Consider the following 26,189-nt stretch of genomic DNA (forward strand, 5'->3'; position numbering starts at 1 on the left):
GTAATGTAAACGAGACAAATACACGAGAAGTTTAAGAGTTGTTTCGTGACAAAGAATGGCATCATACTGAAAATGGTAATGAAGCATAGAATCTCATGGGAAAAATGATGTGTTATACTGGCAAAGGAGCAAATTTAGGCTGCAGTAAGTGTTAAATCATTTTCTTAAAGTGGGAACGAGTGTTTCAGACGGGTGCTAAAATGGCTAAAATGTCCCGTTGCAGTATTTAGGGATTGTAGCAATAAAAGACTGTTCCAGAGCTATTATGGCGTACAAAAAATGGATCATATGTATTTAATCGATAGCGTACGATCACTAAGCAGCCATTCTGGGACAATGAATCGAATGTCCTAGGTGATAGTGAAGGGAATCAGTAGCCAAGGGATAGGGAAAGCACGATATCGGCACGGTACTATATCTGCAGAGCTGAGCGTTAGGTCAGATTAGCCCAGTTGCTAGCGTCATTAGCTGAGCTAGGGAAGCATTCGGAAGCGAGAGGCGGCCTGCCGTAGCCATAGACGCAGCTGCACACAGCCTGCAGCCGCCAGCCGGGCCCCAAGCCGAAGGCGCGGTCCCCGGGAGGCGGGGGGCGGCTAGCTGTCCGCAGTCGCGCTTCCAGACAGCACCAGCGGTGCCGGCGCGATGCTGAGCGGAATGGCCGCCCCCAGCGAGCCTCCCGTCTTCGCCGCGCCGCCCCCGGTGCGGCCGCCTCCGCCGCCCCCGCCGCCGCTGCCGCCCGGCAGACCCACGGCCGCGTGGGCCGCCGCCGCCGCCGCAGCCGCCGCCTCCGTCCCGGCGGCAGCTCCGCACAACGACTCCGCCGCCGCCGCCTCCTCGGCAGTGGCTTCGCCCTGGAGCCCCGAGGTGGCCCCCGCGCTGATCGCCGTCAAAGCGCTCATCATGGGTAGCATCATAGTGGCCGCCGTGCTCGGCAACGCGCTCGTCATCATCAGCGTGATACGCCACCGCAAGCTGCGCATCATCACCAACTACTACGTCGTCTCGCTGGCGCTGGCCGACCTACTGGTCGCACTGTGCGCCATGACTTTCAACGCCAGCGTCGAGCTCACGGGCGGCACCTGGCTCTTCGGCTACTTCATGTGCGACGTGTGGAACTCGCTCGACGTCTACTTCTCGACGGCGTCGATCCTCCACCTGTGCTGCATCAGCGTGGACCGCTACTACGCCATCGTGCGCCCGCTCGAGTACCCGGTCACGATGACGCAGCGCACCGTCGGCCTGATGCTGGCCAACGTGTGGCTGCTGCCGGCGCTCATCTCCTTCACGCCCATCTTCCTCGGCTGGTACACCACCCCGGAGCACCAGGACTTCCGCCGGTCCAACCCGGACGTGTGCATCTTCGTGGTGAACCGCGCCTACGCCATAATCTCCTCCAGCGTGTCGTTCTGGGTGCCCGCGGTTGTGATGGTTACCATGTACTACCGCATCTACAAGGAGGCGGTGCGGCAGCGCAAGGCGTTGTCCCGCACCTCTAGCAACATCCTGCTGAACAGCATCCACGCGCACCGCACCAGCCACCGCAGCCGCGCCGCCGCCATCGCTGCCGCCGCTGCAGCCACGACGGACCCAGCTCAGCAGCAACAGCAGCAGCAGCACCTACTGCACCCCAGCGACGGAGACGTCCAGCCGCCCAGCAGCAGGCAGTCCTCTGCTGGCTCGCAGAAAGCGCTCGCACCTGCCGAGATCAACCTAAACGGTGAGTACCAGCCTCTGGCTGTATCCACCAGTTCAGATCATGCTAATGTTAATACAAATGTAATAAAACGTATTAGTCCAGTCGTACACGTCGTCCGCATATACAGTGTGATCAGAAAATGTCTGAAACGCTTGTAGGGATGTTGCTGGGCAGGTTGTTTTGAGACATGAATGTTACAAACAGAATTCGATACGTTGCGCGGTTTCAGAGTTATTTAGCATTGAAATTAGCCAATCAGATCATCGCGCGCGTAAATTCAAGTTTCAGCTAACGAGACAAAGCACTCGTTGGGCAACACCGCCCCTGGCAGGCCGCTTGAATGTGAGTGCGCGACGCCCCGATTGGCTAAATTCTATGCTAAATAATTCTGAAACGGAGCAACGTATAGAATTTCTTTCTTAACATTTATGTCTCAGTACAACCTGCCCTGTAGCATCCCTACAAGAATCTCACACATATTCTGACCACCCTGTATATCGATGTGACTCTTACCGTCCCATTGATATGTTACTTCCTCAGTTGTACTTTGGATCATAACCTGTCCAATGAACTTCCCATGTGAAGATCGTACATCCAACTCCCACAACTTGTTTGAGTGCGGTACCAAGAAGTGCTTTTTGTGCCTCACGGGTTGCCTCAAGGGCAATTATTGATAGTTACCACACTGTAAACAGATTTCTAGTGATTAATTTTACTTGATATTGTTGTTAAATACTGTACTTTCCATACATTTTAAGATGCGCTCATCCAACGGTAGAGGCCCGTGTAAATTCAATGATGTTAAAATTTTCTTAAACTTCTCCCTGTTTTAGCTGATTAGCTCGAAGCTAGGATGTGGCAGGAAACCAAGTGATAAATATGGTGCATAAAGAAATAGAAGGGGGCTGTAAAATGAAATCTGTTGAAAGGATCATAATTTTATTGTACAACGGTCGTAACTGCTTCTACTTTTCTTAAATAGTTTCTTGCTGTTGCTGCAGGTCGTTTCCAGTCCCCTTCTAGAGTGGCCTATAAGCAAACAAACAGCTGTCTTTTGTCTACATTTCGTCAGCTGGTTTTACCAAGGTTGCGGATACAAAACACAAATACCACACACAGAATGAGTACATATAAATTATACACACAAGCAAACAAACTAATATTTAAGATTAAGTGTTGCTGTGATAATAAATGTCCATGGGAATGTGGGTAGGCAGTATTTCAAAGTATTAATAAAGAAAGGAATCAGTCTACTTCCAATAATTTTGTGGAAAATCGTTCTTTACAGTTCAGTTTTGCAATATCTGCTGGATAATAATGTATTAAACCTTGTATCTTCCATGTAAATCACAGTGTCAACATACTTTGTTACGCAAAAAACTATAAGCCCTTGTATTGAACTGTACATTTACAGCACATATGCTGAGGTACTGCTAGAGAATTATAAAGGAGTTATGTAGAAATCTGACATGAACCGGTGTGGCACACTTGAAATGTTTATACTCTGGAATTTTGTGTTGACTAATGCCAGTTAACATCTAACGGTGTGATTGCGCAGACGTGTTTTCAGCTGCTCCCTACCTCGGGCGACTGCTGCGATATCCTCGGCGCCGACGTTTCGTTGTCTCGTTGATCGAAGGTCAGGAGCAAATACGGCGATGCTAAATTCCATAAATCACGTAAAGCGACTCCGAAGAGTCACACTGTAAAAACAATTTTAAAAAAGGAAAGCAGTTTTCACCGCTCCAACATAAAACGTGACAAGACGCAACCGACCGCTGATCACACAAAACACCACTCAATATTAAACTTGGACAGCTGACTAACATACTCACCGTTATACAGCTCACCCTTGTTATTCGTACTTGCAAGAGTCAAAGAGCATTTGTCGCTCGGCCCGTAGATACAGTACTATTTATGATTGCATCTAACGACGCAACGCTGTTTACTACAAAAAAACCACAATAATTCATTCTATCTGTCTCGGCGGCATAACAAAACTCAGAGTCTCTTTTTGAATGTAAATTACACTCACATATCTGGTTCTGTATTTTCTGGGATGATTTTTGGCATGGCTGAATTATTCTCGTTTACCACCGGCGATTTCTGGAACGTTCAGAGGCTCTAGTATGTTAAATGTCTGTGGCGATGAATCTCTCCCAATCTCTTCACTCTTCCAAATCTTCAACTTCTTCCTCCTCTATACTTGTATGGATTGATGACCTGCAGCCGTCTAGAACGAAATTAGAATTGTATTAATACCTTCAGCTGTTGCCGAGGGCACAGACCATAGTACGACTGCAGGGACTATATCGCGCACGCCTCCCGCGAGACCCACATTCTCATTTTGTATGTCCACACACTACATTCGTAGTGTCCCACCCCAACACACTCATTACTCGTGGAAGACATTCTTACCAAGTCCCGTAAGAGTTAAGGGAATATATGTGCTTCCGCACAGAAGAAGAAGGTCAAGGCCGGTGTTGCCAGAACTATATACTTATATGGATATGGCATCTGTTCTTTCGGACCATGCAGACATACGGACCCTCCCATTAAGGATTGCGTAAGGTCATCCTACTGATTGGAAATTATGTTCCAAAAATAAAGTTTTGTGATGGTCGGGGTGGCCGAGTGGTTCTAGGCGCTACAGTCTGGAACCGCCGACCGCTACGGCCGCAGGTTCGAATCCTGCCTCGGGCATGGATGTGTGTGATGTCCTTAGGTTAGTTAGGTTTAAGTAGTTCTAAGTTCTAGGGGACTTATGACCACAGCAGTTGAGTCCCATAGTGCTCAGAGCCATTTGAACAGGATACTAGGGTATGAATACCTAACAGCAAGCATACTACAATAGAGTTTCAAAATGAAACCAATTTATTGCAGACTCCACAAGGGGACTGATGACCTTAGAAGTTAAGTCCCATAATGAAATTTAAAGAAAGTTTTGTAGCCAAAAAAGTGTTGAATAATAATAAGATCTATTGGAATCCTTAGTAAAACCCACACGCTTTCAGAAAAAAAAACATGTGTTGCATTACTTATCGAAGGCCCCTCGAATTACTGCACACGTTGGAAATACTGCCACCTCTAACGCCACCATCAGAAAATACGTGAGCCTGCACAGCTCTTCTTCCACATACAAAGTGTTTAAAAGTCTTTGTGTCAAACATCTAGGATGGTAGATCGCGACACGACGAACGACATCTGTTAGAGACAAAATGTTCGCTGTCGCTTCCTAGCAACGCTAGGGAGCTTTTTATCGGACTGCCCGACACTGTGGCAACAAGATTTAACTGAACTACGTCTACTAACCAGGTGTGCTTAATGTTGTGACTTGGCAAGACAGCCAAGCCACTAGGAGAGGAAGCCGAAAGGCACGCGTATAAGCTCACGCAGGCTGGCGTGAGGTCTGGAACAGTTAAAGGAATAGAGACTAGCAAATAAAGTACGAAGCTGCTGGAATACTTAACTTTAATCCATAATTGGTGAACATCGGTCTGACGGTACATGCATCACAAGATAAATAGCAATTGATAATGGCGCCTTGCTAGGACGTTTTGCATGATCTTCCCCTGATCACGCGGAGCAAATGACTGGATTATAGGACACTTCACACGCACGTCGCAGAGTGTCCACTCCCTGCCGCTTCTCAGGGACAGAACCACACATGAAAGCAGGGATGGGAAGCGTCAGCGACCATTTTGTCTCTATTAAAAGTTGTTCCCCATGTCGTGATATAAACATCCCTAGACGTTTGACACAAACAATTTGAAACACCATGTATTTACTCTCAAGCTTTAACCTTTGTAAGCAGTCTTTCTGAATTAAATTCCGTGGGATGGTTAGCACATCTCAGTATCAATTTGGAACGTGTCATTTATTTTCAGTTTGTAATTAAGTTGTGATATACTACGTGGCATGTTGTTTCCAGCCCCTTCTCCTATAACAAAAGCTTTTTCCATTGAGCTTGCTTTCTTATTTCCGATAAAAGCGCAGGTCAATCTCTTATTGGTTCCAGCATACATCAGACAAGATCACCTACATTCTGTTCATATTTGACATATTTCTTATAATAATTTGGCCGGCCGGAGTGGCCGTGCGGTTCTAGGCGCTTCAGTCTGGAACCGAGCGACTGCTACGGTCGCAGGTTCGAATCCTGCCTTGGGCATGGATGTGTGTGATGTCTTTAGGTTAGTTAGGTTTAATTAGTTCTAAGTTCTAGGCGACTGATGACCTCAGAAGTTAAGTCGCATAGTGCTCAGAGCCATTTGAACCATTTTTATAATAATTTGCGATTAATTCCAAGCAATAGAGACAATGTTACCTTCCGGAGGTCAATTCGTACTTGAAAATCTAGACATAAAAGTGACTAGCGAGTAGCTAACGACATTAAAAAAAGAAAAAGAAGAGGTTCACCACGAAGAAATTATCTGAATGGGATTCAAATCTGTAGATGTGAAGTATATGTAGAGACAAGCAAATGACTACTATTTCAAAAAAACTAGATGATTTATTCAAGAAAAAGAGCTCCACAGATTGTGGAAGTTAATAATGCGTTGGGCCACTTCTGTTTATTATTCACTATTGGCCGGTTTCGGCTATGATGCCATGATCAAGTGGTAGCTGCAAGGAACGGGCACCAGTTACACACAATGTTATCATCTTTGTAAGTAACGTTATCAACGTTTAACTTTGGAACCTGCTGCATGTGCTAGTGTCTCCGTTCTAAAATACTTGCGAATTAATGTCCGAAGCTCATTAGCGGTGTACCGCGACTGACGGAGTACGCGTCTGACGGATATTTAAGTTATATTAGCGCTAATATCTCCATTTCATTCGATAACACTTTAGGCGCGATTTATTCTCACCTCTTAGCACTGCACAACTTTTTCCGACCAAGATATTAATGTTCTACGAAATTACCTGTGTATTTTTAAACAGGGATAGCTCTTGAAGTTTCTGCTGAATTAATTATTTCCTTAAACGAGAAATTACTGCTTAAATATTTTAATGGGCTAACTAGATTTAGTGAAGCTCAATAGCTACCGGTAGTGATTATTCATATAAAGTCTTGCTATTGCCGACACTCCACCATTGTTTAGTACAGGATACCATTAGTATACTCTCACCGAAACCAGATCTGGGAAATTACTGCATCATGTATCCAGCTCCTACACCAGTATGCATCGACTGGCTCCTGGTGCCTCTATTTCCGACCGTCCTCAAAGATAGGAACAACACTTTCGGCCACATAACAACCGGTTAAATTCTTTTCGCCGCGATCTACATGGCGTATCACCTCCCTATGAGCCGCAACCATGAAGAACCGAAGCAGGTAATCACAAAACTTCACCGAACACCACTATTGTCACAATACTTTCAGGTGAGTACTTTTCATCAAACGTCCACCGGGTTCACAACGCCTTATACAGCCAATCGACAAACCGTCACACTTCTTAAGAGGGTCTTCTTTTTCTTCATGACGTCGAGCATATATTCTTATTTCGGATTTTTGAGAATAACACATCATGGAATGGAATGTCACAGCCTCCCAGCGTATCGATTTTTTGCTTCCCACAGTAACTGAAGTACAATAATTTCATCTTCAATGGTGGACGACGGTGTCACATTATTGTTCTGTAATGTACGCTTAACGTTCACGCATCTTTGTCAGTGTTTGGATTTAGTTTTCTCCTCCTATGTTCACAGCAATTAAAATACGTATGCGTGCATGTAACTTCCGTTAAACCAATCGAACGTAGTACAAATGTGGTGCCTACGATCGTGCATCATCCTTATTAATTCACTTCGGGCCTTAACTCGTGCTAAAATAACATTTAGTCAGTGCTACTTTGTTTATGAACCACGTCAAACACAGCAAATTCACGTGACTGTCTAAAGACGTTTGATCTGAAAAGACTAAAAATGTCGCTTCACAGTTATCTACCCTGGTGTCAATACGCACGATGGCGATTAGTATTCATTTTTAACAAACATACGTCACCTATATCTACATCTACGTGGATTCTCTGTAAATCACATTTAAGTGCCTGGCAGAGGGTTCATCGAACCACCTTCACAGTTCTCTATTATTCCATTCTTGTGTGGCGCACGGAAAGAACGAAAACCTATATGTTTCCGTACGAGCTCTGATTTCCCTTATTTTATCGTGGTGATCGTTCCTCACTATGTAGGTCCGCGTCAACAAAATATTTTCGCATTCGGAGAAGAAAGTTGGTGATTGTAATTTCGTGATAATGATGTCCACCCCATATCCTGTATCGTGTCAGTGACATTCCTCCCCCTACTTCGCGGTAATACAAAAAGTGCTGCCCTTCTCTGAACTTTTTCGATGTATTCCGTCAATCCTATCTGCTAAGGGTCCCACACTGTGTATTCTAAAAGAGGACGAACAAGCGTAGTTTTCTAAGTGTCCTGCCAGTAAAAAGCAATCTTTGTTTCGCCCTCCCCACAATATTTTCTATGTGTTTCATCCAATTTAAGTTGTTCGTAATCTTAATTCCCAGGTATTTAGTTGAATTTACGCCTTTAGGTTTGACTGAATTATCGTATAACCAAATTTTAAGGGATTCCTTCCAGCACTCATGTGGATGACCTCACGCTTTTCGTTATTTTGGGTCAATTTCCAATACAGATATCTTTTCTAAATCGTTTTTCAATTTGTTTTGATCTTCTGATGACTTTACTAGTCGATAAACGACAGCGTCATCTGCAAACAACCTAAGACGGCTGCTTAGATTGTCTCCCAAATCGTTTATATAGATAAGGAACAGCAAAGGGTCTATAATACTTCCGTAGGGAACGCCAGAAATCACTTCTGTGCTACTCGATGACTCTCCGTCAGTTATTGTGACCACTATGACAGGAAATCACGAATCCAGTTTCGTCTCGTAACTGAGACGATATTCCATAAGCACGCAATTACTCTTCAAGCCACTTGTGTGGTACAGTGTCAAAGACCTTGCGGAAGTCCAGAAATACCGAATCAGTTTGCAATCCCTTGTCAACAGCACTCAACACTTCATGAGAGTAAAGAGCTAGTTGTGTGTGACAAGAAGCAATCATCCTATTCCACCTGCATCGTGAAACTAATATAGGGGAAGATTGAATTCAGATGTGGTAAAAAGTCGTTCAAATTCTTACTGCCAAGAGGCTAAATAACAAAAGTATCGTCTACTTATCTCAAAAAAACTCGCATGTCTCATGGCCCCCGAATCTAAGGCATGTCACTCCAAGTCTTCAGTAAACTATTAGACAATAATAGGTGACAAAGGGAAACTCCATCTGTCTGCTCATAGACTTAGTCATTCAATAAAAAGTAAGTGGATGTCAACACGAACAGGATCGTTAACTCGACACCAAATCTAACCTCAATTAAAGGCGACAAATCAGACACAAGAACGAAAGTGAAGAGAAAGACCACATCAAAAATTGCTAGAATGTCAGAGTCGGTCAAACGCATTGCCTCTAATTCTAACGCCTTGTGAGAAATGCGCGGAGATCTTAATGTGATGCTCACACAGACCTACTAGTAGGCTAAACAGTGTAGCAAGGTATTTTGCTACACGATATATTGGAGCATCAATGTTACTGACAATCGCAAGGAGAGGAACCCCGTCCATGGGGAGCTTCGGAAGGCTGTATAAACTAGCGGGAACAAAACAATAAGAATTAAGATTCTTCACAGTCTCGTACGACAAGCAGATTTTCTTCAGGACGCTTTTAGGCTTTCATAATTAACGAATTTCTCTCAGCAGTTTCTGTCGGGTCAGCATCGACTTTGTGATAAGCTGAATCAGATAGTGAACACTGCACACTCTGAACGTAATTCTACTTGTCTACGGGCAAAATAACAATATCCAGATCAGCCTTTAGTGAACGTAAAGCAGCCCTCTCTGCCACTATGATATTAAAAGCGTCCCGCATATCCTCTTCCGCAGCTTCAGGCGATATTTTTAAAAACAGCATATTCAACAGAACTAATAAAATCAACTACTGGTGAAAGCTTGGGCGTCTGTTCAAAGTATAAACCTTTCCCTAGCATGGATAAAGCTGCAGTGTCAAAAGATTTCCCAGCGAGATGTATCACTGATCGTCGAGATATGATACGAGGATTACCCTCCTATACAAGGAGAAGTTTCAGAGTGAAATTTCCAGTCACACTGCGACCGTGCACCATGGTCCATCTAACCAGAAGAAAATGTCGACAAGGTTTGAAGCAATCTGTAATTGAAGCCGAAACAATTATCTGGAAACAAAATCTAAATGTCGACAAGTATAATTGATCCTTTCAGGAACAAGAAATAGACCAACGCGTTGCTTGGTGCGATTGGCCGCTGGAGAACTAATATGATGCGCAGCTTTGGCAAACGGTGGAACAGTATTTTGTTCACGACACATCAGAAAAAACGACAACGCACATTGCAGTCTTACTCTATTGCCGTCTCTCTCTCTCCTGTTGTGCAGTTTATCCAACCTCCGCAAGCAACGATAGATTTGGTCTTCATAGAGGTAAACAATGGGAAACTTGAGTTCTTCCCGGCGTATAACTTACTATAATACAGCTGAGTGCCGCGCGGGATTAGCCGAGTGGTCTAAGGTGCTACAGTCATGGACTGTGAGGTTGGTCACGGCGGAGGTTCGAGTCCTCCCTCGGGCATGGGTGTGTGTGTTTGTCCTTAGGATAATTTAGGTTAAGTAGTGTGTAAGCTTAGGGACTGATGACCTTAGCAGTTAAGTCCCATAAGATTTCAAACACATTTGAACATTTTGAACAGCTGGGTGATTTATTCAACAACCGCGTACATTACGACAGGCGCACACGATGTCATTTTCAAGCCAAAACTGCAGCAAGTAAGCGTTGAGCAAGGGAATTTAAAACCTTGGTTTGCAGAGCAGTTCCGGAAAGTAACAAACACCGATGGTGCAACAACACGAAGATTCTGGTTAAGCAATGCCGGCTATTGGGAGAGCGTTATTAAGGAAACAGTTAAAATTAAATTAGCAAGTGATCTTATAAATAGGGACGGACGTTTTTGCTTCATTTCAGCCTGGAATCCTGCTCTCCACCTTCTCAAAAATCAGAGGGACAGAGTTAATACTTCCTTACCCGTTGCTTACTAATTTTCACTATTGACATCTTCTGACATCGGCCGTCGTTGGCTGTGTGTTGGAGCTACTGTTCACGGAGTGCTTTATGTGTGTTGTCTTTCCGAAATGTCTCTACAAACCGAGGTTTTAAATTCCCTTGCAACACGCGTACTTACTGAAATTTTGCCTTGAAAATGACAGGGTGTGCACCTACACATTTCTGTAAGTTATCTGAACATTGCCTACGTCGTGAAAAACTCAGACATCATCTTCTATCATAGTTCACATCTCTTATAATAGTTCAAGCTACAGTTTAGTTTTAGGTCTCAGCTCAACAGTGCATTCAATTACATTTGTTAATTTACCTCTTCGATGTCTTGTTATTCAACACTGGGTTACATTACTGTGTAAACTCTATTTGTTATGATGTAATAAAATACTTCGGTAGGAAATTCTTATAATGATGCTGCAACACTTGTTGCCAAAGACATTGGTAAACAGGCGGCAACATTTACTTCTGAAATTATTTTATGTAATTGATGCAATACACATCCAGAAAATATAATAACGTGACGATTTATAATGGAAACAAGCGCCTGTTAATCTAAAAATTTATGTTTGGAGAACTGAAGAGTCACCCCATATATTATTCGTTGTGGCTCCCGTAGAAATAGGGTACCTCTACAGTAATTGACTACGTGACTCTAATCTGACACATGTAATAATCGTTCTCCTAACGATCTAGCTCCGTCTGCCGCCATCAGCAGCCATGATGGTGGTGCAAGCCTTAAGCTGGTCCGAGGTAAGGGCCAAAAAAAATATTTTTTTTTTAATTAAAAAAAATCTGGAAATGCAATGGAGAAAGTTTTTATTGATTTTTAATATTTTATACCGATCACTGTGCTCCAGTCAAGAAAGCAAACTAAAATTTTACTTTTGACTGCTGTTCATTATAAGCATGTACCGCGATTACGTGAGTGATTCTGCAACAGGTGAGCTTCCTGACGGCCGCGGTGGCCGAGCGGTTCTAGGCGCTCCGTCCGGAACCGCGCGACTGCTACGGTCGCAGGCTCGAATCCTGCCTCGGGCATGGATGTGTGTGATGTCCTTACATTAGTTAGGTTTAAGTAGTTCTAAGTTCTAGGGGACTGATGACCACAGATGTTAAGTCCCATGGTGCTCAGAGCCATTTCAACCATTTTTGGTGAGCTTCCAGATGCGGACAACTAACAAGAAACAACTGTAAATAAAGTCACTAAATTACGTCTGACGTGAAAGGAACTTGTTTACTTTCAACTAACATTATTTCGTTGTAGATGACAAGCTGCACAGCTATATAAAGAAAATCCTAAGCAACCACACATTCTGGACAGTAAGGTAATTATCACAACAGAGAAAAAGATTCATAGGCCTTATTTTTATTCCAATAATTATTATTTACGAGCTGTGCATTTTACAGTTCTGAATGAAAGTACTCACTGACGATGGGACAGTGGCGGTGAGAAAAAATGGTTCAAATGGCTCTGAGCACTATGCGACTTAACTTCTGAAGTCATCAGTCAACTAGAACTTAGAACTAATTGAACCTAACTAACCTAAGAACATCACAAACATCCATGCCCGAGGCAGGATTCGAACCTGCGACCGGAGCGGTCGCTCGCCTGCAGACTGTAGCGCCTAGAACCGCACGGCCACTACGGCCGGCTGGTGAGACATGTTTGGCTAGTAAAAATAATACTGTTTGCACAATAGCGGACCCCCGTTCAAATAATTTAGAATGAGAACATGGCCGCTGTTAGAGCTTCAAATCCAGACAATGATGATTACGGATACATGTCATAATACATTAACTAAAACGTAGTACTGATCGGGTATGCTCCAGACACCAAAATGTTGGTTTGTGTTTGTTCTCCTGAACCGTACGAGCCACCCATCGCAATTAATTCGCTCTGTAGTGTTACTTAACACAATTTTTGGCCAACTGTCTTGTAATGCAGTCAACATATTTTGAGTGTGTCGATCTGATGAAATAGTCCATTGGATATGGCTCTCACTTTCAAAGAGAATGCGTTTGCAAGAATACCATTGAGCGGATTATATCTTGTCGGCACTGTCTTAAATTCAGATTAAAATCGTGTGCTTTAAACAAACACTTTGGAGTAAGGTGGTTCCATTGCAGCCCTGCGTAAACAACCCGATAAAAAGGGGAATTACGCTTTAAAGGCGGGAAAGTAGGGTTAGATAAGCTAAGATAAACGGGAGGTGGAAATGAGGTTCCTTATACCACCCGATGTCTGGGATGAAACGGAGGTAGGCGTTCATGTAAATTTCGGTCCGTAATCAAATACTACGGCGCTGAAATGTGGCGCGTCTAGCTTCCTCGCCTCAGGGAGATCGATCCGGCCTATTTCCTAAGCTCATATCGCTCCTTCTCCGAAAACCGTAAGGCACCGTTTTCATAGATATAAGCGTGTCAGGCACTAACGTATTATGTGGTGAGGTCGATCAGAGATGATATTGTGTACGAAGACGAAGATAAACTGAGGTGGAGCTTACAGGCGCTCAACATCGAGGTTATCGGTGAAGATACACTAACACTAGCGCTCAGGTATAACTTCAGAGTGTTTTGTACATAACACACAAATTGTTCATGAGACCACACACGGAATTAACTTTGTTCTCCACTCGCATTAAGATGTACGTACGAGAAATACTTCCAATATTTTAGTTGCAATGAGATCTACAGCCATGATAGATTTCTAGCAGTATATGAGTCTGCTGCACAGATTGTTAATGCTAGGATTAAACTATCCTCTTATGTCTTATTGCTCATTACGACGTTATTTCGGCTGCGTAGGTACTCCTAAGTGCAAAGTATGGCCCACTAACGGCACATATTTCGATAATAGTCAAGCAATTTGTATACGTCACGCAGCTGGAGAAGCAGAGCGCGTTTGTCTGGACACTTTTGTGTTCAAATTCATAAGTGTTTCGATGGAGAAAATCTTGTCAACATTATGTTTAGCAGTCTATGTCTTACGATAGTACTCTACTACCCACCAAATAATCGTGAAATCATATTTTAAAAAGTACTATTAAAAATCTGCAAAATGTTATAAACGTTTTAAAACGGAAGCTATTCGCAACTAACACAAATTTCCATTTTGAAGACAGGGATTTCTCTGCCTCGTGATGACTGGGTGTTGTGTGATGTCCTTAGGTTAGTTAGGTTTAAGTAGTTCTAAGTTCTAGGGGACTGATGACCATAGATGTTAAGTCACATAGTGCTCAGAGCCATTTGAACCATTATTTGAAGACAGGGAAAATTATTAAGACATTAAATAAAATCAGTTCATTTGCAAATATAATCTGTTCCATGGTAGAAGACCTCCTTTCGTTTCAAGGTACAAGATGGGGCACGACCGATGAAGTATGGCATAATCATCCGCACATTGTGTAACTAGATTTAAAATTTACGGAATTTTATTTACTACAGTACTATCAAACTGAATAAATATCAATATCCCCCATTTAACTCAACTGCATTATACAACACTGAAATATTGTCGGAGAAGAAGATGAGTAGCACCATGGTGTAGTGGTTATGACAATAAACTGTTCAAGGAGGCTCGTGGGTTCAAAACTCAAATGGACTGTACGATTTTTATTTCTGTATTCGGTTCGAGTACATTCTAGAAGTATCCACAAATGTCAAGAAGCGTTGTACTGGGATGTTCTATAGCTGTATATATACTGTATGTGTTCTGTCCGGAGGCAGTTCGCTCCGTGCAAGTGCTGAATAAATCTTCGTTAAGTGAAGTTAGTGTTTGTCATTCATCTAATTACACCTTCTTCTACGTGATAATATATACAACTCGCAATATTTGCCCTACTTTACGGACTGTTATATACTACGGACTTAAAGACGCACCTCAATTTTTAAGCACCTTTAAATAAATAGCATTTTTATCATTCTTATTATCAGGTTGCAAACACAGAGAAAAAAATTCTTAGTCTATCAAGCAGAACTGATCTTTAGAATCCCTGAAAATCGTCATATGAACTTTCTTCTTCTTCTTCTTCTTCTTCCTCTTCGTCGTCATCGTTGTCCTATTCACATACGGGGTGTTAAAAAAAAACTATCCAAAATTTCAGGAGATGATTGTACACATTAAAACAAGAAAAACTTTCTAATAACCATGAGTCTTACAAAGTATACTTTCTGACGAATGTCAGAGGAGCTGAACATGATATCGATTCATCTCAATGCCCTTCGGTGTGAGGACTCACGTTCTCTCTGAAATCGCCTTGGTTGGTTCTGATGTGCTGAGATGCGAGGAACACACGATTATGTAGATTCTGCACATCGTTTATTGGTATGACACACACCTATTGTTCCATGTGCCCCAATAATCAGAACTCTAGTGGATTTAGGTCTGGGGAACGGGCAGGCCAAGGTATGGGACCTCCTGGCCAATACACTGGTTTCCAAATGTCCTCAACACGTGGCGATGCGTAATGCAGAGAAAATGTTTTGGTGTGCCATCATGTACGAACCACATCTGCAGTCTCTCCTTGAAATGGCATGTCTTCCAGCAAGATAGGCAGTACGTTCTTCGGAGAGCGGTGATAATAAGCCCCAGTTAATCTCTGTGGTAGCAAATATGGCCCTAGTAATCTATCGCCAAGAACGGCTGCCCATACATGAATTGAGAATCGATCCTCGTGCCTTTTTCCTTGAACTCTACAAGGATTTTCATCTGCCCACACATTCTGATTATTGAAATTTACAATGCCATCTCATGTAAACCCTGCCTCATCAGTAAACAAAATCTCGGAGGCAAATTGTGGATCTGCACCACGCTGTCGCAAGAACCATTGGCATAACTGCATTCGTTCCAGGTCTGTCGCCCACTACACTTAGAACACGCTCCTCAATTTCAGGCGTGTGAACTGAATGAAGAAATCCATTGTCTACTTCGCTGGATACTACTGAACCTGTTTCTCCAAGACCCTGGAACAGTCGGCTGGACAGCTTAACGGATGGTATCCTGCGTGCTAGGAATCCTTCAGTCGACAAGATACGGACTCTCAGATTAACTGGAAGTTTGTGGTAAGGTCTTATGGGACCAAACTGGTGAGGTCATCAAGTCACTAAGCTTACACACGACTTAATCTAACTTAAACTAACTTACGCTAAGGACAACACACACACCTATGCCCGAGGGAGGACTCGAACCTCCGACGGGGGGGGGGGGGGGGGGGGGGGGGACCGTGCAACAAGGTGCAAGGTGCCCCACACCGCGCGGCTACTCCACGCTGCTCAGATTAACTCCATCTGCTAAACCGTAGCAATAAATCAAGTCTGACATTTCCTTTGTGTAATAAAATGCCCCCATTGTTAGGTTGTGTCTGAGTATCTGCAAGAGAGGAAACATGTTGTACCGCACCACAAACATCACAATAACATGTACTTTAAACGTGACCTATAAGTAGGCCAAACATCGCGGTACGCACCCGGAGTTTGGAGAAATGTACGATGATGTAAACAGACGTAACAAGACTACAGTACAGTCACACAATGTAAACGGAACAGCTCACTGCAAACCACTGAACTAACTAATGTTTACATCGATACTGCACGGCAGATTCCCAGCACGCTGTTCACCCTGGTGTGACACGGGGCGCCAATGTATCAACGGTGCCAATATCTGCACCAACATGTTCGTGGTGCAATCCTCCCTTGCACTATTCCATGTCAGGGGTTGTAATTAACGGTAATTGTCGGATACTCGTCTGTAGTAGAAAAAGTTACGCATTACCATGGATGACATCACAAGAGCATCTCCTCATATGTTATATGTCAGGACGTGTGCTCTGTAGGACCCATATTCATAAGACACGGTTGTCTTGTTTTGATGCATACTATCATTCACTGAAATAATGAATATTTTAACACCCTGTATAAGATGGTCTTATGCCGCACTTCTTGGAAGATTTAACGATCATGTCTTCTCTCACTCTGGACCACGACTGTTTATCATTTGAGACACTTATTTGATTTTAGGTAGTTTCAAAGTTTCCTTCGGTGTGAATTTATGATGGCTTTCAACCATCATCCTTTTGTTCCATACCTCTCTCTTGTTCACTTTAAACGGTTTATTTATCGAGACATCAAGAGAATGCATTGTAAAGAAAGTTCTCTCGGAACAACAAAAAGCTTTGTTTTTCCCTATCTCAGTTTCTCTTTCACAAAATTTTTAAAATGACTGCTAAACTTTTTTAGCACAAGAGAGAACTCTTCTTCAATAAAGCACCTTTCCTTCTCTCCTACAATTTGTTAATCCACAACTTCATACCAGCATCCTCCATCCAACCCTTGTCATGTACGTGAACAACAACACTGGGTGCCACCTAGTCACAGCAAAGGCCACAAGAGAGAACTCTTCTTCAATAAAGCACCTTTCCTTCTCTCCTACAATTTGTTAATCCACTACTTCATACCAGCATCCTCCATCCAACCCTTGTCATGTACGTGAACAACAACACTGGCTGCCACCTAGTCACAGACAGGCCACAAGAGAGAACTCTTCTTCAATAAAGCACCTTTCCTTCTCTCCTACAAATTGTTAATCCACAACTTCATACTGCATCCTCCATCCAACCCTTGTCATGTACGTGAACAACAACACTGGGTGCCATCTAGTCACAGCAAAGGCCACAAGAGAGAACTCTTCTTCAATAAAGCACCTTTCCTTCGCTCCTACAATTTGTTAATCCACAACTTCATACGAGCATCCTCCATCCAACCCTTGTCATGTACGTGAACAACAACACTGGTTGCCACCTAGTCACAGCAAAGGCCACAAGAGAGAACTCTTCTTCAATAAAGCACCTTTCCTTCTCTCCTACACAACTTCATACCAGCATCCTCCACCCAACCCTTGTCATGTACGTGAACAACAACACTGGTTGCCACCTAGTCACAGCAAAGGCCACAAGGCGCGATGGACGTTATCAGGAGTCCTGATTCCCCAAGAATAAGTGCATCTACTCAGCCCAGGCATCAGCAGTGAAATCCCTGTGTTGTCGGGGGCTGCCACCAAGTGGGTACAGGAAGGCCCCTCAACAACGGACTGGCTAGCATGGGTGCGGAGAAATCCAATATCTTCATGAGGACGCCAGAGGATAGTGGACAATGGAAGATGACGTACTCTGGAAGGTGTTCTCGCACAAATAGCTGACTTGCGGATCGAGGTGCAGAGCCGACAATAAGAGGTGCAGAAGGTCTAATCACACAATGAATATATGGTGCACCATATAAGGCGTCCTCTCCCAACTGTCCCGTACTTCTGTAGTAGAGTTTTCAAGGTGGGAGGTCAAACCCTAAAAGGGGTCTGGAGCTTATCAGACCGAAAAATAGGATACTTCTTTTAGTCAACTTGTACGACAGGCAGCAGCAATACCTCTGGCCTATTATAACACCTGATCCCGTAGGGGGTCAATATTTACTTGAAAAGGACCCACTAAAGGTGTCACGTATTGTGACGTATGCACTACAGTCTTTCTCGTGGGCCTAGGGCTAGACAGTATTCTGGGTTTGTGGTGCTCGGGTGGGAGAGAGACAGTGTCAGCGAACTTGTGAATCCCCACAACTCATGTTCGTCGTATCGGTGCACTGCTGCTGTCAGTTGAACCCAATGTTGCCAGACAGGGATAGGTTTCCCGCAACATCGAATATATGGACGTTTTTAAGGATGGCGGGAATTTTAAATGATATACTGGACATTTTTATACTAATTTCGAATTTAAGAGGCACCTGAATTTTGAAGACAATTTCTCGAAGAGAAAAGTGCACTTTATAGTCCATAAAACACAGCAAACGCTGCATAAAAATACAGCTTTATGCCTAACAAAAAAAGAAAAACAGTAGAAAATTACAAGAAATGCTAATGGCTGTTTTTAGTTCGCATTCCTTTATGTAATTTTAAAATCATTCTCTAGACTGAAACACCGACCATGAAATATCGTGTGATTCTATGTCCAGTATCCTCCACTTACCGCACTCTCTCGCACATTAAATTAACATCGGAAAAGTTAATAATAAATAATACTGGCACCAATCCTATGCACTCAGGCTGCTGAGTATATAGTTGTATAAAAAACAGCCGGCGGGAGTGGCCGTGCGCTTCTACGCCCTACAGTGTGGAACCGAGCGACCACTACTGTCGCAGGTTCGAATCCTGCCTTGGGCATGGATGTGTGTGATGTCCTTAGGTTAGTTAGGTTTAATTAGTTCTAAGTTCTAAGCGACTGATGACCTCAGAAGTTATGTCTCATAGTGCTCAGAGCCATTTGAACCATTTTTATAATAAACAAAATGACATAGGAGTTACTTAAATTTTTTTCCAGGAAAATTACAGAAAGAGTGAGCCGTGAGGAAATTCTTCAGTTTTGACTTAACAGTGCTAGGACTACTGCTAAGATATTTTAGTTCTTCTCGTACATTAACAAAAATGAATGCAGTAGAACACTGCACTCAATCCTGCACAACAGGGAGGCGTGATTCAAAGACAGAATGAATTTCTGCCTGAAATTGAGTGAAAGCTGCTAATTCTTGGGAATAAGCTCATATTGTCAACTACAATCGATATTACAGAAAATATATTCTGGGAGGCCAGTGTCATATTTCCAATACTCACGAACTGCGTTCGACAAGAGATTTGCAAACTTACACCACACATTAATCTAACAGCCCGTTTTTGAGTGCGAAAAATCCTTTGTGAATAGGAATATTTACGCTGAAATATAATGCCGTACCTCATAAACAAATGTGAAATAAACAACGTAGACAGATTATCGTTTGAACTATCACTTACTGCACATAACGTTGTAATGGTTTTTGAACAAGACTCTGATTATGAACTCTTAATGACGTTTGTATCTGTCAGATCCCACATGAGCTTTGATCGATTAGATTCACTAACGAAAGGCCCACTTTGTGTAACCAAAATGACAATTTTAGTACCATTGTGCACACACATGAATTTTGATCCTTCAGACTCACTAACAATAAGCCCATTCTGTATAACCAATATGTCAGTTTTAGTTACATTGTGTGTTACATGGAAGGTACATGTATCACATGGAACAATCGAAATGAAATGTTCAAACGTACCTATGTTCTGTATTTTAATTTAAAAAACCTACTGTTACCAACTGCTCGTCTAAAATTGCGAGCCATTTGTTTGTGAGTATTACAGCACCTTCTATCACAAAGCGAAAAAAGTGATCGAACTAAAACAGTCATATTTCTATACGCACTACACGAATATGTAATAAAAATGGGGGTTCCTATTTTAAAAAACGCAGTTGATATCCGTTTGACCTATGACAGCGTCATCTAGCGGGCCAACCGTAGTGCCATCTGGTTTCCCCCTTCAAGCTAGATAAGTTTCGTTCTTTGTAGTTTTTTCGTTTGACGCTTATTTCGTAGGATATTTGGCCGGGTTACGATCAATGGACCACCCTGTATATCAGGTGTTTCCAGAATCTTCCTGTTTGCGGACGACACTAGCTTGGTAGCAGAGCACCGAAGTTAAACGCTGTCGGGCTGGCCTAGCACTTGGATGAGTGACCATCCGATCTGCCGAGCGCTGTTGGTAGGGGGGGTGCACTCAGCCCTTGTGAGGCAAACTGAGCAGCTACTTGATTGAGAAGTAGCGGCTCCGGTCTCGGAAACTGACATACGGCCAGGAGAGCGGTGTGCTGACCATATGCCCCTCTCCTTACCCGCATCCAGTGTCGCCTGTGTGCTGAGGATGACACGGCGGCCATTCGGTATCTTTGGGCCTTCATGGCCTGTTCGGGAGGAGTTTAGCTTAGTTATATGTGTGGAGAATAGTGGGAAGTGGGAAGAGCTGTCACTGGATGGATTCACTGCTGAGACTTCGACAACGACTTCTTCTAAATGGCTCTGAGCACTATGGGACTTAACAGCTGTGGTCATCAGTCCCCTAGAACTTAGAACTACTTAAACCTAACTGACCTAAGAACATCACACACATCCATGCCCGAGGCAGGATTCGAACCTGCGACCGTAGCAGTCGCGCGGTTCCGGACTGCGCGCCTAGAACCGCGAGACCACCGCGGCCGGCGTCAACGACTTCTTGTGCTATTGCAGCACTTAAAGCGCTTATGAGTCTTTTTACACCAAACATCTAAAATTCACAAGGAACATACCATATAAGCTTACATTGCAAACGGAGTAAGATGACGCGGTGTTGGCATACTGTACTCGCATTGGGGAGGACGACCACCCAGACCCGCCTCCGACTATCCAAATCTAAGTTTTATGTGATTTCCCTGAACCTCTCTAGACAAATGCTGGGACGGTTTCTTTGAAAGGGTACAGCCGATTTCCTTCCTCTCCCATAACCAATCCGAGCTTGTGCTCCGTCTGGCTGTAGACGGGACTCTTGGATTTTTTTAAATTGCCTATTTGCGATAGCGAGGACTTAGCAATGGCGATTTAAGAGATTATGTGATTTGACATACACCATTTACAATAGATCTACAATCTCAAATATACTGTATGTTAATAATAAATTAACACATCTAAATGAGAAACATACATGGTTTTTCCTTTGCCCTTAGCAGTTACTATAATAGATTACTTTGTCTTCAATTTTTTCTCTGCTTTCTTATTTTTGACGTTTGGACATCCAAAATGGCTTTTTTTTAGCCGTTATCCATATAAAACTATACGCTCTTGTACTTTTTACATCAGCTGTCTGAATTGAAAATAAATCACAAACTTCGGGTAAATTTAAATATTTACAAGTTGGCTAATATAAGTGCGAATTTCACAGTTTCTTGGATATCGAGCAAGTAAACAATGAGTTTTCTCCTAATATGAGTTTTCTCCTTACATAATTAATGAAAATTAATGTTTCACTCGACAGAAGATTATACGCTCGTCTTGACTTTGATGGGCAATGTTCATACCGACCGGGCTGTCCACGTTTATTCAGTGCCATCGTTACATTTACAATACTACTACATCTCTTTAGCTTTCTAAATTTCATGTCTGGTTATGTTCCCATTTTAAGAAATTTGTGCTGTTATGGGCGCTGGATACACATACGATAGTCTCTAGATGTAAGGCAAATGCTTTATGGACGCATTTTGAATACAGACTTCTTCGGAATACCATGTTAGGAAGAAGAATATACAGGCAGAATGGGGTCATGTGAATAGGACACATTCCAAAATGTAACGCTCCTAAACGACAAAGAATATCGCAAGCATACCTTGGTGGAATTACACCCCTGGGAACAATGATATGGCGGAGAACGATTTGGACGAAAGTAAAACCATTAAGTGTTATAGGTATGTGTGCGTCGTTGAGTCCCAAACAATACTCTCTTTCGTGGTTAAAATATTTTAAGAAAAAGAATTACTGTTTGCGATATAGTTTCCCTCGACTGATTGTATACGGTCAATCCATTCAGGTCCTTGCAATCTCATCCTCGGTATTTGGCGACTATTATTGTTTGTAGTTACTGATCGCCAACAGTTAAACGAATGGTAATAGGTATTTATACGTATTTATTCTCAACATATTCCATTTATGCGTGTTTAGAGTTACATATCAGCCCGTGTTCTAAACCTCGAACCTCAGCTAGTCTTCTTTCAATTCCCTTCAATTTCCTAGTTACTATTTTCCTATACTGAGCAGTACTATATACGAACAGCACGTGGAGTTTCCTACGACCTTCCTGTATACGAGAGCATCACACACGAAGAGTCGTATGGAATTTCCTATCTTAGGAAATTATTTACACTTAAATAAGCAATTGCCTTCCTCTATTACTCCATTGGGGTACTCTGATGATTTCACGCAATTAAGAATGAACTTAATGTATTCTACGTGAATGCGGGAACATTCTGAGTTCCGCAGAATTAAACTATGTCGTCTCTAAGCACTATATCAACCGAATACGACCACACTCTGAGGCAGCCTGTTGGATCTAATGCTCCTTTGTAGTGGCTCGTGCTTTTTTCTGCTTTCGTACCACACCTGTTATATACCTGCATTGGCGGTGCAGTACAGCAGCCTTCGCTAACTTTCCGCTTTCAAACCGCTAAAGAGCACTACGGAAAAGAATTGTAGCCGCGATTTCTGCCCAACCTTTGTATGAGGGCGTGTAGGGTTTAGATTCAAAGGGAGCAGCGAGTTTACTATTGTGTAACATTCAGTATCGTGTTGTTTCTGAACTCGCTTACTATTCACCAAGATCATATCCCTTGCTCACAATCCTTGTTTCACGAACAGTGTAAACTTGAAATGACGCTTCAAGGCTCGTTGACACTAACTGCAATAAGAATGCTGGCATTCAAAAGCGTATTAAGAAGTAGTTATGAGAAAAATAATAAGCTACGCTTGTCCGGAAGGTTGTTTAAGGAAGCTTCAGTTGTTATTAAGCAAGTTTACATATGTTCGGGAAAACGTCATTAAATCGTTACTGCGATATTTTGACCGGAAGCTATGTTAACATTAGCTACTGGTTGACCACGATACTTCAATTTTATCCATAATAATATAGGGAGAATGCAGTGGCTGCGGTTTAAATTACCTGAAGAAATACAGCAACAAGTCACATAAAAATGGAGAGGGGGGGTTAGTTGTTTTTTAAGTAGTCATGACATCATGCTTGTGTCGAACGACTGGTGAATCATCAAATGATAAATGTTTTGAAATGACTGGCACCGTATGCAATTGTGTGCATTGTTCCAAGTGCCGTCCGTTAAGTGGCTACAGAACTCGATAGTTTGGAAGCTTGCCACTCGGCAATGCGCCGTAGTGCACGTAGGGATAAATGTCTGCATTCTCCTTCCAAACATCTGCACATCGTTTAAATGGAAATTCTGTTCAGTCAGATAAGAAGCGGAGATACTTATGTATCGGTGAAGTGTTCAGAAAGAAGAAACTGCTTTGCGCTAGTGGTGCGCCCAGAAACCATCCTTGTCAAAATGTAGTTCTGCTGTTACACGCTCGAGAGCACTGACTTGTCTGCTCCCACTATTGATACAGCATTATACTAATACATTAATGCAACACGTACGTGTAATAGAAACTAGTGTTGTCTCGTGATCCGTGATGGTTTTAAAAGATATCTATAACACGATTAAATGATACATCTTTGCAGAAAAGGGTCACCATCGCTATAAATTACAGATATTCAGTCCATTATTTATACCATGAAAAATATACATGTGTGTGAAAAGCGTGAGGACGAAAGCAACTTTCGCATGATAAGTCACTGCCAAGTAACGTAGTTCAGTGGAAGATCAGAAGGTAACTCAAAGAAATGCCCATAAGACGAATATAAACGATACTTTTATACAAAGACAATAATTACGTTCAAGTCATCGTAACTTATTATACACTCCTGGAAATGGAAAAAGAACACATTGACACCGGTGTGTCAGACCCACCATACTTGCTCCGGACACTGCGAGAGGGCTGTACAAGCAATGATCACACGCACGGCACAGCGGACACACCAGGAACCGCGGTGTTGGCCGTCGAATGGCGCTAGCTGCGCAGCATTTGTGCACCGCCGCCGTCAGTGTCAGCCAGTTTGCCGTGGCATACGGAGCTCCATCGCAGTCTTTAACACTGGTAGCATGCCGCGACAGCGTGGACGTGAACTGTATGTGCAGTTGACGGACTTTGAGCGAGGGCGTATAGTGGGCATGCGGGAGGCCGGGTGGACGTACCGCCGAATTGCTCAACACGTGGGGCGTGAGGTCTCCACGTACATCGATGTTGTCGCCAGTGGTCGGCGGAAGGTGCACGTGCCCGTCGACCTGGGACCGGACCGCAGCGACGCACGGATGCACGCCAAGACCGTAGGATCCTAAGCAGTGCCGTAGGGGACCGCACCGCCACTTCCCAGCAAATTAGGGACACTGTTGCTCCTGGGGTATCGGCGAGGACCATTCGCAACCGTCGCCATGAAGCTGGGCTACGGTCCCGCACACCGTTAGGCCGTCTTCCGCTCACGCCCCAACATCGTGCAGCCCGCCTCCAGTGGTGTCGCGACAGGCGTGAATGGAGGGACGAATGGAGACGTGTCGTCTTCAGCGATGAGAGTCGCTTCTGCCTTGGTGCCAATGATGGTCGTATGCGTGTTTGGCGCCGTGCAGGTGAGCGCCACAATCAGGACTGCATACGACCGAGGCACACAGGGCCAACACCCGGCATCATGGTGTGGGGAGCGATCTCCTACACTGGCCGTACACCACTGGCGATCGTCGAGGGGACACTGAATAGTGCACGGTACATCCAAACCGTCATCGAACCCATCGTTCTACCATTCCTAGACCGGCAAGGGAACTTGCTGTTCCAACAGGACAATGCACGTCCGCATGTATCCCGTGCCACCCAACGTGCTCTAGAACGTGTAAGTCAACTACCCTGGCCAGCAAGATATCCGGATCTGTCCCCCATTGAGCATGTTTGGGACTGGATGAAGCGTCGTCTCACGCGGTCTGCACGTCCAGCACGAACGCTGGTCCAACTGAGGCGCCAGGTGGAAATGGCATGGCAAGCCGTTCCACAGGACTACATCCAGCATCTCTACGATCGTCTCCATGGGAGAATAGCAGCCTGCATTGCTGCGAAAGGTGGATATACACTGTACTAGTGCCGACATTGTGCATGCTCTGTTGCCTGTGTCTATGTGCCTGTGGTTCTGTCAGTGTGATCATGTGATGTATCTGACCCTAAGAATGTGTCAATAAAGTTTCCCCTTCCTGGGACAATGAATTCACGGTGTTCTTATTTCAGTTTCCAGGAGTGTAGTCTTCTGTACATTACAAAAGGAGGGACGTGGTTCTTAATAGAGTGTGTAATCACCAAGGACAGCAATGCACGTTCTGCAACGTACTCCAATGCTGTGGACGGCGTTCCTTTACTCGACCATCGCGGTTCGCAACAACTGGTCGGCTATTGATGTACGTTGATGAGCCCCAGTATGTCTCCGTAACGCTTCCCACACGTCCTCGGGGGATTTATGTCGGGCAGGCCACACCATTCTCGTTCCAACAGCTCCTGTATCTGCATAATTCAATGCGCTCGCGCATTGTCGTCCATAAAAGTGAAGTCAGGGACAAACGCATCCCCGAATGGACGCTCATGGGGAAGGAGTGCAGTGTCAAACTAACGTTGACCGTGGTATGTATAGCGTTTAAATATTTGGGACCATTACGCCCATGCGACATTATGCCTCCCACACCAGAACACCTGCACCACCAAAATTATCATGTTCGAGAATGCTGGCAGTACCCTCATATGGGGAGTGGTGGCAACATG

At 43.8% G+C, this 26,189-nt stretch overlaps 1 protein-coding gene across 1 annotated transcript in view; it reads left to right on the forward strand.

Moving 5' to 3' along the window:
• The first annotated feature begins 882 nt into the window (after positions 1-882).
• LOC124788621 (octopamine receptor beta-3R-like) overlaps positions 883-26,189 on the forward strand; it is a 67,860-nt gene continuing 42,553 nt past the window's right edge. The window contains exons 1-2 of the mRNA XM_047255890.1: positions 883-1,540; positions 1,577-1,717. Coding sequence (XP_047111846.1) covers positions 901-1,540; positions 1,577-1,717 — 781 coding nt within the window. The 5' untranslated portion in view covers positions 883-900. The remainder of the gene's footprint in view (positions 1,541-1,576; positions 1,718-26,189) is intronic.

The sequence above is a fragment of the Schistocerca piceifrons genome, chromosome 3, assembly GCF_021461385.2.
Source record: "Schistocerca piceifrons isolate TAMUIC-IGC-003096 chromosome 3, iqSchPice1.1, whole genome shotgun sequence".
Classification (NCBI taxonomy): domain Eukaryota; kingdom Metazoa; phylum Arthropoda; class Insecta; order Orthoptera; family Acrididae; genus Schistocerca; species Schistocerca piceifrons.